General features: G+C 52.5%; 1 protein-coding gene across 8 annotated transcripts in view; it reads right to left on the bottom strand.

The window, feature by feature from the left end:
* Positions 1-12,659, bottom strand: part of MVB12B (multivesicular body subunit 12B) — a 62,799-nt gene extending 50,140 nt beyond the window's left edge. For 2 of the 8 annotated variants that reach the window (XR_003994456.1, XM_030506901.1), the window contains exons 1-3: positions 11,875-12,227; positions 5,270-5,392; positions 347-454 (exon numbers count right to left, since the gene is read on the bottom strand). Coding sequence is in view for 6 of the 8 variants with exons in the window: in XM_030506901.1 (XP_030362761.1) it covers positions 347-454; positions 5,270-5,392; positions 11,875-11,937 (294 nt within the window). In the remaining 2 variants the exon portion in view is untranslated. Of the gene's footprint in view, positions 1-346; positions 455-5,269; positions 5,393-6,445; positions 6,564-11,874; positions 12,228-12,269 lie in introns of those variants that run through there. The other 6 variants (XR_003994457.1, XM_030506905.1, XM_030506903.1 and 3 more) reach the window with 6 other exon arrangements.
* Between the last annotated feature and the right edge of the window lie 1,244 nt (positions 12,660-13,903).

Here is a 13,903-nt window from a genome sequence, read left to right as displayed (position 1 = left end):
CTTTCCTTCATTAACATTGCCTGCAGCATTTGCTTCTCTAAGTAATTAGAGTTAGAAATCCACCAGCATCATGAGCACACAGCACCCAGTGCTAAAGCAGGAAACACTAGCGTGAAGAGGTTGCTGAAATGCAAGTGTTCCCTTTTCTGCAGCTTTTATTGCAGATTTTCCATGAAGAACAGACAAAATGCGAATATCCTGCCGTTGCAGTTTGCCTCCTGACTCACCCAAACTCAGCGAAGTGCCTGCTTGAATTATAATTGGCTCCATAAAATGAATTATCTTATGGGTAAGAGCATGCCAGGCACAGATGCAAATCATACAGACACTCAGCAAACGGACTTACATTTTCTTTTGAAAACGATCTCGTGAAGCACAGGTACCGTGTGACCTTGGATTTAAATAAGCCATCTTTCCAGAGGTCAGCATCCAAGCCATCTGCTGTTTGTGCAACCTGGAAAGAAGAGACAGAGGGGGAGAGGAGACATGTGAGCCAAGATAAAGTTAATATATGTGCAGTACTTCTTCCTCAGACCTCTTCTAATTAACGGTAGCCCGAACTCTCACAGCATCTCATTAGTTTCTTCACAAGGTGCAGTGCAAAGAACTTCCAAGAGGAGGTATAAAAAGAAGTTCTAAAAACACTGTCTCTTGGGAGTCCGTTGATTAAAGATGCTCTGACAAAGGCTATTCTAATGAGGAAACAGCAACTTTGGTTACAGTCTCCAAACAATAGTTTGGAAAAGTCAGCATATCGAGGCTCTCATTAGCACCCTACAGGCAAGGGCACACTGAGGCAAGCTGGGAGGAGGGTCCATGTAGACAAAGCATGGAAACTGCCCAATCTCAGTATTATATTCCCAGAAGAGGCAGAGGAATTCTGGCTCCCAAGCAAAAAAGCTGCTTCCAGCAGCTGGGGAAAGCCATGGTCACTCGCGGACTTCAGCAGCAGTGCCGTGTGTGAGGATGCACCCTGAAAACATCCCTTTCCAATGCAACTCTGTGCCCAGTTGAATCAGTGGCACACACACATGGAGGGCCAAAGAAACAGACTGTCCATCTGTCTGATACTCAAATCACATGGTGTCCTGAAACCACAACACACAGGCATGTGCAGGAAGAGAAAGGCATAAGATCTCACCTTTGAGCTGATTCAAGCAGTGAGCTCGAGGCACCACCATGCCCAGGGAAAAGGCTCTGCTCTATTAGTGGCTGGGCACTCACCTTGCGCTGTGCAAACTGGTAAGAGCCCCTGCCCCAGAAGGTTTGTTTTCAAATAAGGGAGGAGACAAAGCAGCACACAGAAGGGCAGCAGAAATAACATCACCCCACCAGACTAATGCCTGACTGATGGCTCCCAACAGAAGACTCCAGAAGCACAGCTGAACTTCTGCCTAATGCCTCTCAGATGGGGGCAAACTGCTCCACTGCAGCTCTTCCAAGTATAATCTTATTGAGTAAGACCTTGGCCCCATAGCAGCCAGATAACAAAGAGCTGACATTTGTTGTCAGTGTTTGCACCCATGTTTTGCTGAGGAGCGACTCTGTGCAGGGCACAGGAAGCAAGAGATGTGTGCTGACAAGACCCTCCAATTATCCAAAGTGCAGGAGAGAAAAGCATGTTTATTGTCTGATCAAAGGGAGCACAGTGCATTGGCTGCTCTTCGCATTTGGGCAACTGCTGTTTCACAAGCCCCTGCTCAGCTCAAGCCCTTGCACGACACACACAGCTTTTGCAGTCAAGCTTCCTCAAAGAAACAGGCATCATTTTTAAATAGTAAAATTTTAAAATAGGATTTTGGTGGGATTTTTTTCTGCTGTGTTATTCTCTGAATTCAACTCTTCCCTAAAGTGCTAGTTTAGGAACATATAAAATCCATGCGCATCTCCCTCCCCTATGGTTAAGCCTGTCCTGGTAAAAACATATGCAGACAACAGACTGGTTGGAAAAACCGCTGGCATACAGGGACCCTTCACTTGGACTCCAGCCCTGTTTAGAAACCATTTCTGCTTCTGCCGAAATACAAGTCACAGGCAACATTAACCCCAAGCGCCCTGCTGCGTATCATCCTGCTGAAGTCTTCTTCCAAGCCTGGAGAACATAAGCATGCATTAACTTGTCAGAAAACTCATGGGGAAAGAAAACAGCGCAATATAAACAGGAAACTTGTTACATCATCTGCTGGGCTCCTGCAGGCAAGGAGGATCCCCACCACCTCCTGAAGCAGTGCTGTGCCTGAGCAGTGCTGCTTTGCCATGGCAGAGTGCCCTCGGTGGGGCAACACAGGAGGGAGCCTGCCTCAAGAGACCAAGGCAGACCTGTCTATCCTGTGCAGACCCAGCTCACCAAGTCCTCTGCTTGGCTAAGAGGTGAGGAACGTGCAGGACGGAGGACATGGCACCTAGCACTGTGATGCAGGCACAAGGAATGGTCTTTCTCCTTATGGAGCTGAGGAAAACACTCCTCAAGCATGTGCTACAAACACCAATGCTGCAGAACCATCCCCACTCCAACACAGCCCTGGATGAGCAGCATTCTCGGCTCTCGCCCCAGAGCAAAGCCCATACGGAGCTGACATTCAGCCCGCAGCTGAATGTGGCTGCACTGGAACCACACCTCTCTCCTACCCCAGGCTCCCTGCCTCCCACCTCTCCTCCCTTTCCTCCCCACCCATATGCTCAGTCTTGCCAGTTTGGGCAGATTTTCAGGAATCCAAGTTCAGACATTCTGTACATTTTGGCAAAATCAAGTCTTTGGTGCTTCAGCTGTTAAAAGACCTGGCTAGTCATGACAAGCTGTTTTCTAAACAGACACAAAGGCCATGGAGATTTCTGAGTAATTAAACTACTGAGGGAAAAAGATCTCGGACCCATTCGCCAAGTTTCCCCTGGGTCTGGTCCCCTGGGCTTTGCTACACTGCCACCTCCAGCTGGGCAGGATGCCCAACCCCAGGCTCCATGTGAACCTGGGAAACAGACAGGGACATCCCCAGGGAATTTAACTTACGCCTGGGCCGAAAGCACCCATGCCTTTGCTTGGTTTGTTTTAAAGAGGAGCAAGGGCAAAAGGAAGGAAAAGAATATGCTATGGTTGGTTGTTGGAGAAAGGACATGAATGAAGAGGCAACTGGGCAAAGCCTATAAATAACATCGCTGTTTCAGAGAGAACTGGTTACTTGACCATCACAAAACTCAAAACTATTAGTGAAACTACATGATGTCAAATTCACTGCTAGTAAGAGGAAACACTTTCCCATGCAATCCACCTGTGGAACTGAATGCTGCAGGATTCTGTAGGAAAAGCCAAAACGATTAGATCCCTATGAGGACTACAACATCCCAAGATAAACAGGGCTTTCAGGAGTACACTCCCAGGATAGAGCTGCCACAGCTGCCCATCAAGACTTTACACCCTGAAGTAACAATCAACTGTTGGTGTCTCACCAGGGAAACAGCAGAGGAAACACTGCCCAAGACCGGCCAAGCCTGCACGTTGCCCACGTTTCAGAACATGGCCTTCCCTACTGCAATGAGAAGGGCACTTCTGCATACTTGGCTTCATGCCTTCAGGTAGAGCAGACCGAGTTCCACGGAAGTCACAGGGAAGTGACAACCCTGCATACCACACAGTGGTCCAGAGCACAGCCTCACGCAGAGGAGCTGCCTTCCCACACATCCAGGCAAGAAAAGCAGCTCTGCATGCCACCATCCTGTGGGTCTGGGCACCAGGCCACCTTGTTGCATCAGGGTGGCACCCTGAGCAGCTACGGTGGAAAGGACACACTGACACAGCTCCCAGCACCCAGGCATGGAGCTGGACTGCTGATGTGCCATACGCAGCTGAAGCAGTGTGTGGAAGCTGTGCTTAGGGTAAGACAGCTGCAGACAGCAGGCACTTCCCCACAGCCTGCAGCAGGGACTGCTGGCCCCAAGGTCAGAGGAGAGCTCCTTGTAAACAGAGAGGAAGGCAGAAGAACCAGAAGAAAGGCAGCCTCTTCTCTTTACCCCCTAGGAGAGAGCGACCCACATTCACAAGCATTATTACTACACCACTGTAATTGGATTAAGCCACAGGAAGACTCTTTTATCTTGCTTAGTTTAAACTGCGTTAGCGCTGGAGCGCCCTATTAAACCACAGACAGGCTATCTGGGGTGAGCGCGCTCTCTGCCCAGTCATTTAGGCAGAACGCAATTCTGTTATCACAACTCTCACATTGTCCCACGCTCCTTTATCAGGGTAAGCAGCTAATTACACAGCCTGGCTCACACAGGTAATGAGCACTCAGAAAAATGCAGTAAATGCAAAAACCTTCCAGGTCTTTAAGCAGCCTTTTCACAATTCCCTCCCTTGTGCCCTTATTTCAGCCTGATCCATTTTCTTCTTTCTCACACTGAACAGGATATGCAATGATCCAGAGCTGAAAAGCTTGAGCAAAGCCTCAAGTCAACTGGTTTCCACTCCCAACCAGCAAGCTGTAAGACTCTGGAAACCCAAGGCGGATATAGCACAGTCAGAGCAGGATACATAGAACAGTGAGCAGATGGACTGCAGGCCAAACCTTTCCATACAGAGCTCTGCAAGGTCAGTGTTTTATGGTATTTCACTGTTTGGGACACTAATCTATAGGGAGAAAAATCATGCTGTTTGTTACACAGCAACTAATCCATGGAACAAGCAGCTGTTTAACAGTGACTTCCCTTTATCCATTCACGTACTCATCTCTGCTGTATCCAGCTGCCTTTTCCTGCTGCCCAATGTCCTGCCAAAACTTAGTTTAGAGTTTTGCATTCTGTCCATCAAAATTATCCCTGCAATTTCAGCTGGCTGCGAAACTCTCTGCTTCCCATTCTGGAGCTTCTCATCATCATTGCGCAGTGCTGATATGTGGGATTAAACAGCTGATGCGGGATCCATTTATCCAGAGATATAATTTGTGCAATACTTAAGACTCCTTCAGGATGAATGTTACTAGTATTATTAAATTTGCATGCCACAGTGGCCAGCTGTTTCTGAAAACCCGTCCTCCAGGTAATTATGCTCTTCTGGAGTGGCACAGATGAAGTAGCACGATTGTACCCACAAACCTCCACTGAGGGAAAGCACTATGTGCTGTGGGCTGAGAGGTGGGCAGCTGGACCTCAAATTACTTCTTAAAGCACACATCTGAAGGCAAGCCCTCTCTAGAAGAGATGCTGTTCCCAGCAAAGTAAAGCCTCATTAGTGTAGAACCAAAGCATTAGCAACGGCAGCTGAAACAGCTCTACTTACTACATCATAATCTGTCGGTGCTCGGTTTCGGGATGCAACCACACCAACACCCGTGATGGGATCCATCGGCAAGTCGGGCAAGGCATCGGAGAGGTCTCGCACTTCAGGCATTATGGACTGATCCTGAAAGAAAAGAGCAGAATTAAAGGGCTGCTCAGCAGCACACCCCAGCAGAAGACAGAGAGCACCGAGAGCCTGCATGCATGCCACAGTGCCTGTGCTGACACACCACAGACTGCCAAGTTAAACAAGGGATTAGGCCAGACACACCTTCTGCACTTTCATTTGCTTTTGATAAGAGGGTACATTTGTGCAATGCCCAATAGGTTTGGAATTTGGGCCTGCAGCCTCTTCTGAGATTAATTTTGTTGCTTCCAGGATGCTTAGCATGGGCTGGTCTCCATCTAGCAATGATGGGAAAACCCAAGCTCACTCCCTTCCCTTCCAAACAGAGGGCAAATTTCATCTCTGAATCAGGCCGGCTGAAGCAGCTCTGCTATTTCAAGCAGCAAGAAATCTGCTCCTAATGGCTTCACTGGGAGGGTCCCCATCCGCTACACGTGTTAGACACACTGGGGGTTCCCCCATGAGTCTTCAGTCCCACGCACCCTCCTGAACCTCATGTAGCAGCACAGATGTATCTGGCGCTGTATGCAAAACCGCACTTGCTGCAGAGAGCCTCAACGCCAGGGAACACAGATGAAGCAGCACGGGGTGGTCTGATGCAAAGCAGAAAGAGGCCTTGAAGAGGCTTGAGCATCTTCCAGGAGAAGGGAGACATCACCAAGTACTTCACAGGAAGGAGGTACGCAACGGGGGATAGAAGCAGGTAAGACCAACCGATTTTGGAGAGATGCTGTTGCAGGAAGCAGGAGGAGAGGACAAGAGAGCTGCTGAAACAACTTGTTGAGGAGGATGGGGAAAGGTGCCATTGCCTCAGCACGTGGTCTCCTGCAGAAGCAGCCAGTCAGGGCAAGTCTTCTCCAGCTTTCAGGCAGGAATGCCCCAGGAAACCGCCCCCCACGCACCCCGAGATAAAAGGGCAGTGCTTTGTGTAAACAAGCGTCACTGCTGCGCAGCCAGACAAGCCGTGAACCAGAGCTACCTAATTCAATTCCCTCCTCAGAGCAATTAAACCCCAGCATTTCGAGGCCATGTAGACAGCTGGTTACTTACTGCTTCTAGAAAAGGCAGAGGTGAGTGCTGGTGCCAGTGGGACCTGGGTTTACACTTCACAATGCCCAGTCAGAACAAACATCGTGCTGCAGGCAATAAGAAAGAGCAAGTCTGGGCCCTAGGTAAATAATAATAATGTCACACGAACAGCCAGAGTACCTGAAGAGTCCAAAACAACAGAAGCTAGGAACTGGTAATGGCAAAAACACTATTGCTGATGAATCAAACTCAGGGGAGAGCTCTGCCTGTGCTGCTCCACCGGCTCATCCAGATGCCTTGCAAATAATCCAGAACCCACTGCCTAAAACATGAAGCACCAAGCAAACATAATGTGAACTTAACAAAGAACTTACAATCTGTTCTTCATACAGACACACGTTTTCTGAATCTTTTCCAAGTCACTCTCAATAATGTGATGACTTGTTATTACACACTGGGAGGAGCTGGGAGATAATGAATGCTGATAGGAGCTTCTCTTAAGCCATTTTGAACTGAAATCCAGGTAAGTGACGATATTCCCCAGCACACTGAAAACACCGCAAGGCAGGTTCCAGCACGGCTGGAGGGAAGCAGATCTGCTCCTCCAGCCTCCACCAAACCCACCCTGACCAAGTGCTGGCTTGCTCTGCAGAGGTGAGGGGAGCAGGGGCAGCTGGGATGGCACTGACACCTCACCTCAAAGGGGGAAGCAGGGGGGCTCTGCCCCCTCTCTCAGGCCCTGGGAGAGCCCAGGCATGTACGGAGCATCCATCACTCCCTCCTTTTCCACAGCAGTGATGGCAAGGATGGGGGTTATGCTGCTGAACGCTGCCCCGGCAGGATCCTGAGCAGCAGCAGGGTTGGCCTGGGAAAGGCTGAGGATGGGGCCCTGGGGATCCCTGGCACCACTGCGGGAGCAGTGTGGTTGCCTCTACCCACAGCCCAAAAGTACCCCAGCCTCGGTGGGAGGAAGGGGGGACCTTTGTGGGAGCAGCCTGTGGTCCCGCTTCGTGCGGGAAGGGGAGGGGAAATGGCATCAATCTTCACTTTGTGCCGGCTCACACAAAGCCCCTCTATGGCAGCGGCAGCGGCAACGACCAAACACGGAGAATGGGGCTTTCTGCTTCGAGAGGGAGGGAGGCAGAAGCCATGGGGCAAGACACGATGCAGCACTGGTGCAGGGCCTGGAGCAGCACCCCGGGTGCTGAACTCCCCACGACCAGCACTGCTGTGCCCAGCGAACATGGCACCCTTCTCTGCCTGGTGCTCAGACCTTGGCTGTGCCCACAGCCAGAGAGGATGGGCAGGCAGAGAGCAACTGCACACAAAACAAACCTCCAGGCCTCTGGGCAGCACAGAGCACCCTGCTCTGCAGCAGAAGGGCTGGGGGCAACAGCACTCAAAGGCAGCTAGGCCCATGTCTGACCACCACAGGCTCTGCAGCAGCTTCCTGCTGTGCGGGTGGCACGGAGGATGCATCTGGAACAGATATGGAGCAGCAGCAATTGGTTTGCACACTCGGGTAAATGTTTTTGTGAACTCTGCACAGGTCAGAGGGGAGTCTCTGTCTGGGCAATCATACAGACAATTAGTTACATTGCACTTCTCCCCCAGGGCGCCTGCAAAGTTTGGTTTCTTTTCTATCATGCCTTTGAACGTAAAACCAAAAAGCAAACAGTGAGAGAAAAGATTAAATTAAGGAGCAGGATTCTATAAATACTCCTATTAGACAGCTTGTTATTTTAATGAAGCTCTCTTTAAACAACACAAGTTTGACCTATATGCCCAACTAACATCATGGTGGCCGAGAACTCAAACCAGCTGACCAGGAGATGGCCTGTCTCCCATCCTGTGCTCAGCCGACCTCTGCTGAAAGGCGCTGTGCCACTCTGCTCACTGCGGGGTTATTCTGGGAGCAGCCCAAAACAATTAGAACATTTTTCCCACCAGTTGGGAGCATGCTCCCTGGAGGTCATTCCCAACTGCAGGGCCACATCCAGCAAAGGGAAACCGGATGCAAGCCCTGATGCAGGAAGAGGCCTGTGGCGCCACTCAGACAAAGCCAGCAGGGAAAGGATGTGGCTCCACCAGAGAAAGTCACTGTGCATCCCGCCAGCACCAGTCCTGAGCAATGCATGGCAGAGTGGAATGGGATGGCTGCAGGACAAGATGCAGACAACATATGGCTTGACACGCAGCCACCACACTGCTGGCTTTATCCCAGATGCCTCCTGTCCCCTTGAACCAGCCATGCTGCAAAGCAGGAGACACAGGTTTCCTGGGGATCTTGATGCCTGGCTGCAGGAGAGACCTTCAGGGCCTTTGCCTCAGCCAAGGCCTTGTTTTATTGTCTTTGCCTCTTCTTGCTCAGAGTCTGGGGCACCACTTGCTCTGTGTGGCACCAACCCAGGTGTGGCCAGACCCAGACCAGCCCCAGCCTCTGCAGGCATGAGGCACAGACCCCATCCTGCTCCTTCAGAAGTGCAGCAAGGCCCTCTGCTTCAACCCAGCAGAGATAGCTCTGCAGGCCATAGCACATGGATGGGGTAGCAGATACCAGTGCTGGGGTGCCCGTGCAGCAGGCAGGCTGCAAGCAGAGCCGCCGACCAGAAGCCTTTGCACCAGTGCATTTGAGGCCCAGAGGGTGATGGCCTTTTACACAAACTGAAGCAAGCCATGCTCTGCCCTATCCTGCTGTCCCCAACTCCAGAGGCTGACAGCCTTCAGAGCAAGCCACCAGGTATGGTCAGGGAAGAGCAGAGGAAGTGCATGCAGCAGGCATTGACATTTAGTGAGGAAGCCACACGTGTGCAGTCCAGCCAAGGTCTTGGTTTGACCCATCACCACACAACGCTCACCAGTGCTCTGCTCTGGGTCCTCTTGCTGTGAAGTACCTACTTCCAACAGGCCCAGCGTGTCTGCTCCCTACAAGACGTGTAACACACGTGTGCTGCCCTGGCAGCACAAAGCCCTGTGCCAACTGGCAGCACAGCTCCTCGTAACTGCCTCAGCACCCCGAGCCTTGCACCCTGTGGAGATGGCAAAGCTGAGGGAAGCTCATCACCCCAGAGGGTGCTGTCTTGCAGCCCATGCTCGCAGGCACGCACACCTCCCCTTCTCACAGCACTCCCAAGACTGTTTGCGTCCTTCTCACTCGCTCTCACCCATTTTCTTGCTAGCTCATCTCTGCTTTTATGCGTTTATCCTAGGCATACTTTCCTGCTGGCTTCACTGTCCGTTTCAAGTATTCCACTGAGGTGATTGACCACACACACTGCTGGGCTTTGGCTGGGACTATCTATAAAACGGAATACATTTTCAGAAATGAATGTATTATTGAGTTTGTAGAACATTTTTCCCCCTTGGCGTTTCTTTTCAACAAGTTAGGCAAGTTCAAGAGCTGGTGGGTACATGATCAAATCAGGCCTGATGATGTATTTGCTACAGAAGCATCACGCTGCCAGCAAAACGGGTCAAGTTCTGAAGTTAAATAGCAAGGGACTTGGAGAGAATGGTCTTATTGTTTCTTCCTTCTACTACAAGCCCTGCACTTTGACACTGACTTGCTCTTCCTACAGGCAGAAAAGTATGAGCTAAGCCAAAACTGGAAAAAAATTACCAACTACCTCACCGAGTTCCTGCACCCTGCGGGAAATAACCCCATCAAACCAAAGCAGACACGTTGCTAAAACCCCCGCTCACGTGCTTGGGCTATCACTCCATCATTTTGTAAAGGCAGTAGGTACTGCTGGCACGACACACGTTGCTTAGAAGCTACTCTGCCATTCTCCTCTGCATGGCCGGTCCTCCCACTGCGTCCGGGAACAGGACACAGCCCCAGCCAATTTTCTATTTCTGTTCATGGAATAGGACATAGTTTCAATCAGAAAAACAGGAGACCGTGGCAGGACACAGGGTCAGGGCCCTGGAGGCCTCCATCACAAGCAGGCAGAATTTCAGTTTCACGTTTCTCCCCAAATGAAGGTATGTCTGGAATCACCCCCGCACCCAAGCTCCCATCTTCGAGACAGCTGCCCTGTATCAGCTGCAAAATCTCTACAGTTTAAGCGACCTGGATGGAAACAGGAACTTAAGTCATGGAATGAGCAAAACTGAGATCTTGTATTGCTTCACTGCACTTCTAACTATGGACATACATCTGTGGAGAGCGTCCTATTTCAAACCAAAATAGGTTTCCACACACAACCAACCCTGCACCAGGGCAGCAAAATTTAAGCAACGTTCAGTTATTTCTATCTTGGCACATGTATGCACTATGCAGTCCCTGGGGCCTACACCAATCCTTGGGCCTGGGATTCACTTTGTCAGAGCAGCATGCAGTCCAAGACTGAAGCATTGCATGTTTTAATTCACACCTCCAGAAGCTCAAACTAAGCCTTCATCCCAGCATGATGAGAAAATGTAGCGGGTAGGGCTATCTCAGCTAAAAATTACAGGGGTGACACCGCCAACCTGCCACATGACGCGCAAGCTCCACTAAGGTATATGTTCTCATGTTCTCATGCAGTTAAAATAAGACACAAGATGGAGAAATCTAAGTTTCAGCCCAACCAGCTAAACACCTGCTGGCCCAGCCTGCGTCGTTTCAGCTGAAGGCCTCTGCTTGCATTACCGTGAGCAAGCTGTGAGAAAGCACAGAAAACACTGAAGCTTGGTAGGTCTTTGAGAACCTTCTCAGAAGCCACAGTGGAAGCTCATGAGGCTCAGTAATGCAAGAGGTGAATACATGAAACACGGGCAACCCAGTCTCGCTGCTCTGGCCAGTGCTGTAAAGAGAAAGCCCACATTATCACCTCCAGATACACAGACACCTGAAAGTGGGTGAGAAAAACAGGTAGTCATGTAAACCCACGCTGTAAACACTTGAAGCTAAAGACCACACAAAAGGCAGGGTTTTGTTATTGTCGCCAACCAGTCACTAATGCAATCTGCAGTAACTCCTGAGCAGGTCAAGGTCACCAGGGCTTTGCCCCACTGCTGATCGCCGCCAGCACCAGCAGAGCCCTTTGGTCTTGCCTGGGGTCACCAGGGAGCTCAGGACCTGACCACAGCTCTGCGAAGCCTCGGTCTACTCGGTAAGCCGGCACCGGCAGGCCGCTGCCCGAGCCCGGGGAGCCCCCCACGGCCCCTCCTCCGCGGGCAGCCGCGCATCCCGGCCCGCACACCGGGCCTTAAGGCCGCCCCGGGCGGGTGGAGGTCTCAGTCCGCCCGCCTCACCCGGAGCTCCGGCCGTGCGAGCGCTCCCGCCGCCGGGCTCCGCAGGGCCAAGAGGGGCGGCCAGGCCGGGCCGGGCCGGGCCCCGCTCTCGGACGCGCCGCCCCCGCCGGAGTCCCGAGCACCCACCGGGCCCGACCCCGGGCCCCAGAGCGGGGCGGCCGCACCGGGCCGGGCCGCGCCAAGGGTCCGCGGCGGGTGCGGGGACACTTAACTGTTGCCCGTGTAGCGGGCGGCGGGTCGCGGCTCCCCCGTCGCAGGCAGAAGCAGCTCCTCATCGCCCGGCGGGGCCGGCGCGGGGCGGCCCGGCGGGAGGAGCGGCGGCGGCGGGGGAGCGGCCTGCGGGCCCGGGCGGAGCGGGGCGGGGAGCGGCGGGCAGGCCGCGGCCCGGCCCCGCGCGGAGCCTCACCCGGCGGGGCGCGTTGTGCCGGGCCCCGGGGCCGCAGCAGCGCAGCACGGCGCAGCCCGGGCTCCCCCCGCCGCCGCCGCCGCGCAGGCCCCCGCCCACCCGCGACCGGACCGCGGCGCGCAGGGCCCAGAGCCCGCCCCGCACCGGCCCCCCCCGCCGCCCTGCACCGCGACCCCCGCAGCCCGGCCCCGGGGCACTCACCGTGCGGCCGCGCAGCTGCCTCCCAGCGCCGCGGCGAGGTCCCGGCCCACCGCGGAACCGGCCCCGCCGGCCGGCACTGGCGCCCGCCCCACCCACGGCAGGACACCGGGGCCCCACTGCCACCCCTCGGCCCCGGAGCTCTGCCCACCTCCGGTTCCGCCCAAGCCGGGGCACAGGGCTCGGAGAGCGGCTCCTGCCACAACAGTCCAACCCTCGTGGGGACAAGGGCTCACCCGCTGCCCTCCGCCTGGGTGGGGACTGCTCAGGTGCTTCTCCCGCCCGGGCCCGCCCCAGCTGGGAGCCTCTGGAAGGTGGAAAAGAGCTGGATAATTTTAATATAGTCAACAGCACCTCGTTCCTTCCGAAACAAATCGCATGTAGAAGACAGGCAGCAGCTGCTGTGGACTGGTGAAGGGTGAATTGTGTCAAACAAAGCTAGTTTTATTCTTGAGATAACAGTCCCTGAGGTTAGGGGATAAGCAGTTTTGGGAGCTGCCTTGACTTCAGTAAAATATTTGATGCTTCCTCTTGCCGTGGCCTGAAAAACAAACTAAATATACGTGGGTGCAGAGAGGTCAGGGTTTGCCAAGCTGGCTGGGTCCACTTGCAGCACAGAAGACATCCTGACCTGAGGGTCTGTGGTGGTCTGGTGCTGCTCAAGGTTATCGTATTCCAGTGATGAAATTGAGAATGCACTTATTGACTCAGCAGATGATGCAAATCACAACCTGGAACGGTAGCATGGCCTGTTGCCATCATCACATGAACTAATCCTGCAGCTGCCCTGCCTTTGGTTTTGAGCACCTGACTCAAGGAAGGTCACCAGCAATAATCTGGAGAGCAGCAAGACTGGTGTAAGGGTTGACATCAGTGGCCTTTGGTGCAAGACTGAAAGAGCTGTTAATTTAAAGAAAAAGAAAAAATCCTGGGGTAAGGAATGAAATAAAGGAGGGAGGAAAACATGTTAGTTTGTAGGTAAATTAAAGGGGAGGGCAGTAACCTTCCATCGTTTGTGACAGACTAAGAAGTAATGGGTGTGAAGTACAGCAAGAGATCCTGCAAAGATATGGTGAAAAGCTTTGCAATAGCAAAGACAGTCAAATAGCTTGGAGAGCCTTTATCTCACTGGTCACCTTGAAAGCCCTCCTAAAAGCACTTATCTGACATCACTCAGTCATTCCCTCGGGGCAGAGAGCAGGCAAGACAGTCTCCCAGGTCCCTTGTAGAGCTGGTTTCCTCTATTTTCGGTGACATGCTGCCTGCTCAGAGCCACATTTTCCTCTGTGCTGGAAACGTGGCCTCTGACTTACAAGATGAGAAAGATCCCACTCACATGTCACCCAAATTTCCTCCCAGTTGTCCTCTTTTGCCCTGACAAAATCAGGTATCCTCTGAAAGTGCATTTAATGGAGTGTCCATCTTTGTGGTTATAGGCTGATTCCTTGCCTTTACACCACTAATTCCCTGTTCTCCTCCCCTTTACCCCCCCCCCCCCCCATATTCCTTTTGTTCAGATTTGCTCCTTGTTTGAGGAGCTCTGTTCAGCCTCTTCATTTCCCACCTGGATGACTCTTTACTTCTTCCACTTTAGCTGGACTCTCTATCTACATCCCTTTAGGCAGGCTGAGCTGAGC

Source organism: Strigops habroptila, chromosome 15 (assembly GCF_004027225.2).
Source record: "Strigops habroptila isolate Jane chromosome 15, bStrHab1.2.pri, whole genome shotgun sequence".
Lineage (NCBI taxonomy): Eukaryota > Metazoa > Chordata > Aves > Psittaciformes > Psittacidae > Strigops > Strigops habroptila.
This window is presented reverse-complemented; position numbering and strand designations above follow the sequence as displayed.